The following is a 4549-nucleotide window of genomic DNA, read 5'->3' as shown; positions in this document are numbered from 1 at the left end:
ACACTTCTTGGATTGACTTCGGGACAGAGAGACATTCTATTATATAGAAAAAAGGGGATGAAGAAATGGATCTTCCCTTGCAATCTAACTGGAATTATTTGCCAGAACACAGGGATGAAAATCAGAATAAATGACCGTAATGGAAGATCTGAGGCTTGTTTCTACAACCTTTGTCATAAGAAGCTCTGAAGAATGTTAGGTAAATTGTAGAATAATGATAAAAGCCTTGGCTACTTTTAAAGACTTCACACATTACATGAGTGAAGTCTTGTACTATGTGAGAAAGGAAGGCTATAGCAATTTGCTCTCCAACCTCGTCGAGAAGTAGTGATCAGGGACCTCCTCTCCCAGGTAAGAAGCCAAGGTTGTACAGAGTTCAGATTAAGATGTTATTATCTCGAGTGGGATGGGGGGGGTCCACATACACTAAAGAGCAGTTATACCACAACCTGCCATTCTGTCTGTTAATGATATTGAACCCATCGCTGAGCCATTTTTACACATCCATACATCAACTATGTAAAACTCAAATCCTTGTTTTCTTGCCTAAGTCTTGGGTCACTTTACTTCCAAGCTCAAAGTAGGACTAGATCACAAATCCAGACAATTCAAAGCCAATTTTCAAGCTTTCCTCAAAGAGTCCTTGTCGAATTATTTTTTAATGTAATCAGGGTGCACAACACTAATACTTTGAAAAGGGCCTCTCCATGACCACCAACCCCCTCCTTGCTCTCATTGGATATTGCCTACCTGAAGGCTCAGGCCATTCTTCATTCTCGGGCCTGGAGGCAGCGCTCTGTAGTGTGAGAACAAGAACATGTTCAGGTACCAGTTCCACTTTATTTCCCCAAGAGAAAGGATAGGACTCTCCAGCATTCAAAAATGACTGGTAGCAAACTAGGTTTGTTTCCTCTATGACAAAATATTCAGGATGAGAAAAATAACTGAATCCTGACTTACTGGCATTGGATAGGTCAATGATATTTTCTCTAAGGATTCCATGCTCCTCACATAGTTGTGCAAACCTTTCCTTGATGTCTGAACTCAAATCTGGTTCTCGGCCTGTGAGAAGAGCAATAGTGAGTGTAGCAGCTATATTGTGTGCACTGACCACAGCCTGAGTGAGGGGACAGGGACTTCCCCATAAGGATGGGAATCTGTTTGCCAACACAATTGACAGACATTGGTATGATCTATCCTGGATTTGGCATCCATATACTATCCTTCTGTCACACTGAGAGATTTCAGAGTGCTTCCACTACTATGCTCGACGGATGATCGGGAGAGCATCAATCTTCAGGATGTGACAAAGAGGCAGCCCCAAGCTGGGTAGACCATATTAAAGCTAGAGGTTCTTCATTCTTTTCCCACCCGAGGATCAGTTTCTGTGTGAAAATACTTTACCATAGAGCCCCATCAGCTGGAAGGTTTCCCCATTCTTTTTGTTAATGAGATGAGTCATAATAAAGTTATCATAGTCTGTCTTAAGTATAGTAAATGTATTGAATCCATCATCTGTGGAAGAAATGGAACAGAGCTCAGAAACTTTTTGTTCTGCAGGAAATTTTGGATACCCTTTTCTTGTTCTACCCCAACATAAAATCAATAAAACACATATCCTGGAAGAGATGGGTGAAGTGTCTGAGCCTTTCTGTCTTTAGTTTTCTGAACTTCAAGAAGTAACTCCTAGAAAAGGGACTCTGAGAGGTCCACACCACTAGTGAAACATCCACTGCTACACCCTGAGCGATGTACACCAGTGCTAGCCTCCAGGCAGTATCAGATAGATTCCATCTCCCCCTACTTATCCTACTTTCCTGCCACAGGGTGTTAGCTATAAGATGGCACCAGTTTTACTAGTAGGTGCAAGTTCCTGAGTTCAAACTCCATGAAAACACACACAACAACAACAACACACACACATACACTCTCTCTCTCACACACAGACACACACACTAAATGTATTAAGGTTTACTAATCATCTTGTGGATAGATATATAGATATTTTATGTACTCACACGTCACAGAATATTCACCAGCCTTTTCTGTTTTGTCAGCAACCATAGATATTTCGGAGCACTCTTCATCTCTTCTGTAAAACAGAGTGATCTGGTGCGTAAGGGATTTTGATCTGGATGGATTCTGGACCCTGTACTCTGTACATATCTCCAGTTTCTGATTCTATTTAACTTTTTCTGTTTTTGTAAAATTAGCAAAAGGCTTTCATTTACATTAATTCCTTTATATTTCATGCTTTAGCAATCACAAATTTGCCTAGTATTTTAAAAAAAAGAAATTGACAATTACTTCTCATCCTTATTACAACTGCAACTACCTCCAAGTTTCACCAGTGCCGGGCTTCAGCCAGAGGTGTAGATTATCAGCCAGATTTCCACCATCTGCCTCAAATTAGCGCTCTGTAATGTTGCCTGATGTGGTTCCCAGTATCACACAGGAGAATTATTATTATCTCCTTTACTGCAGGAAAACAGAAGTACAACGGGGTGGATTTATTTGGCTAACAACTAGAAAGAAAAATTTGATTCATGGTCACATAATCTCAACTTGTGATATACTGTGTCATTAATGTGGTTTCAGAAGTGTCTCTGACCTTTCCTTAATGAACTCTTAGTGAATTAATTCCTGTCACCAACTCTTGTCTCTGACTTTTGAAAAATCCCTGGTTATGAGATCTTGGTTCAGTGTCAGATGGAGCATTCTGGTTTAGGATACAGACTTAGTATGTGTGTACATATGTACATACTGAGAGGCATCTCTTCTCCCAGTCCCGAGTGTTTGTAGGCATGAGGCCATACCAGGTTTCATTTCCTCTTTCTCAGCTAACAGCATCTCACTTACACAATATGGAATTTTAAAGCTAAGGAATTCTCCAAGACGTGGATGTGCTCCAGAAAAAGTCTAAAGTTGCCATTATCTTCTATCTTTTCTCTTTTGTCAGAGGCCAGGATAACAGTATACCATTCCCCATTAATCTGTAATAGATAAGCAAATGGTTAAGGAAGAAGGAGCAGTGATACTACATGCACATGTTTCCACTTGAACTCCAGCCTATGGGTTAGGGCCTGAGCATACACAGGGGTAGATCTCATGCCAGTTGTCACAATACTTAGCATACTGCCCCTGATTCTCAGTGAGACTAGAGGTCCCCCAACATTGTCAGTTATGAATAACTGGTCTTACTTCAAGGTTTGGATCCATTCATTTGTCTAAGAGATTGGGACACTATACCCATCCCCTCAAAGGACCTACTTGGCTTTAAGAGTTCACCAAAACACATTCTGAGTCAGAAGCTACTATTCACTGATCATACCTTTTCTACATTAAAGCTTCTTCCCATAGAACTAGCTTCTTCTGCATGGTAACAGACTAGGGTCAGTCCCAAACATAGAAGCAGCAGCATCTTCATTTTGGTAGGGAATAGGATTGTCTGTCAGGACCACGTCTTTCTTGTGATCGTGGCTACACTCCACTCCCCAGCCCCTTTGCTTGTCCTTATATACTCTCTGGGTTCAGCAGGGTTTTTTTTTTTTTTTTTGTTTGTTTGTTTGTTTGTTTGTTTTCTCTTCCCGTATGGGTCTCCTCTACCTCTGTCAGGCTTTGTGGAATTTTCTCATTTATTGGTGAGAGGCCAAGAATTGTTCCTTGCCCTTTGCAAACTTGGCAATTTCATCACCTATGGATTGATTTAGTAACCTTACGTTTCTCAAAACATATTCCCAATAAAACAGTGGGTGTTCAAGAGAACTGCCAACTAGAACCAGATGCAACTTTGTATCTGGTTTGTAATCAGAAAGCCAGTTTTGGAGGGAGTACAGACTGAACTGGAAGGACAAGTATGCATAGAATCTTTGCTTTAAGATAAGTATGGAAGAACTTGAGTTACCCAATATTTGCAAAAGATTCATTTATATTTCATGTGTATGAGCACTGGTTTTTCATGTGTACCTGAGTATCATGTACAGGCCTGGTGCAGTGGAGGTCAGAAGAAGGAGTCAGATTCTTTGAAACTTGTTTTTACTGAGAACCCAGGTTCAATTACCAGCACTCCCATGGCATCCCAAAACACACTCTAACTTCAGTAACAGGAAATCACATACTTTCGACCCTTGTGGCCTCTTCTACACATGTGGTGCATACAAACTCATTCAGTCACATGCACATAAAATAGGAAATCTTAATTAAAAAATTATCAAGAAAAGTCTTCCAAGGCTAAGCTGATAGCTGCCTGAAAGGCTTCAACCTTTGTACAGAAAGCACTGACCTCAGAATCCAAAGTGTTGTCAGTAGCCAGGTTGCATCAACTGTTTACCTTTGAGAACATTGGACTTCAACTGACAAGACATAATCTCATCATTAATGAAAAATACAAGTATTGTTCAAAGTCATATTTGCTGATGGAGGTCCAAGAAGAAACCATGCTAAAAATCATGTTTCCAAAGACATACATTTACAAAGGGAACATATTTTTTATCAGTCGACATTTCATTTACCCTGGAACTAGAAACATAAACTAGTGTTTGATGTGAGG

The 4549-nt window shown here is 40.3% G+C and overlaps 1 protein-coding gene across 1 annotated transcript; it reads right to left on the bottom strand.

Annotated features, from left to right (window-relative positions):
* Positions 1–770: 770 nt before the first annotated feature.
* Positions 771–3427, bottom strand: LOC110287862 (major urinary protein 6). The gene is made up of 6 exons (XM_021154370.2): positions 3332–3427; positions 2860–2993; positions 2019–2092; positions 1405–1515; positions 961–1062; positions 771–796 (listed from the first exon to the last, which is right to left on the bottom strand). The coding sequence occupies exons 1-6, from the start codon at positions 3425–3427 to the stop codon at positions 771–773; spliced, it is 543 nt and encodes a 180-aa protein (XP_021010029.1).
* Between the last annotated feature and the right edge of the window lie 1122 nt (positions 3428–4549).

Source organism: Mus caroli, unplaced genomic scaffold (assembly GCF_978045245.1).
Source record: "Mus caroli unplaced genomic scaffold, Mus_caroli_1 scaffold_6, whole genome shotgun sequence".
Taxonomy (NCBI): domain Eukaryota; kingdom Metazoa; phylum Chordata; class Mammalia; order Rodentia; family Muridae; genus Mus; species Mus caroli.
The sequence above is the reverse complement of the archived record's forward strand: the minus strand, read 5'-3'. Positions and strand labels throughout refer to the sequence as shown.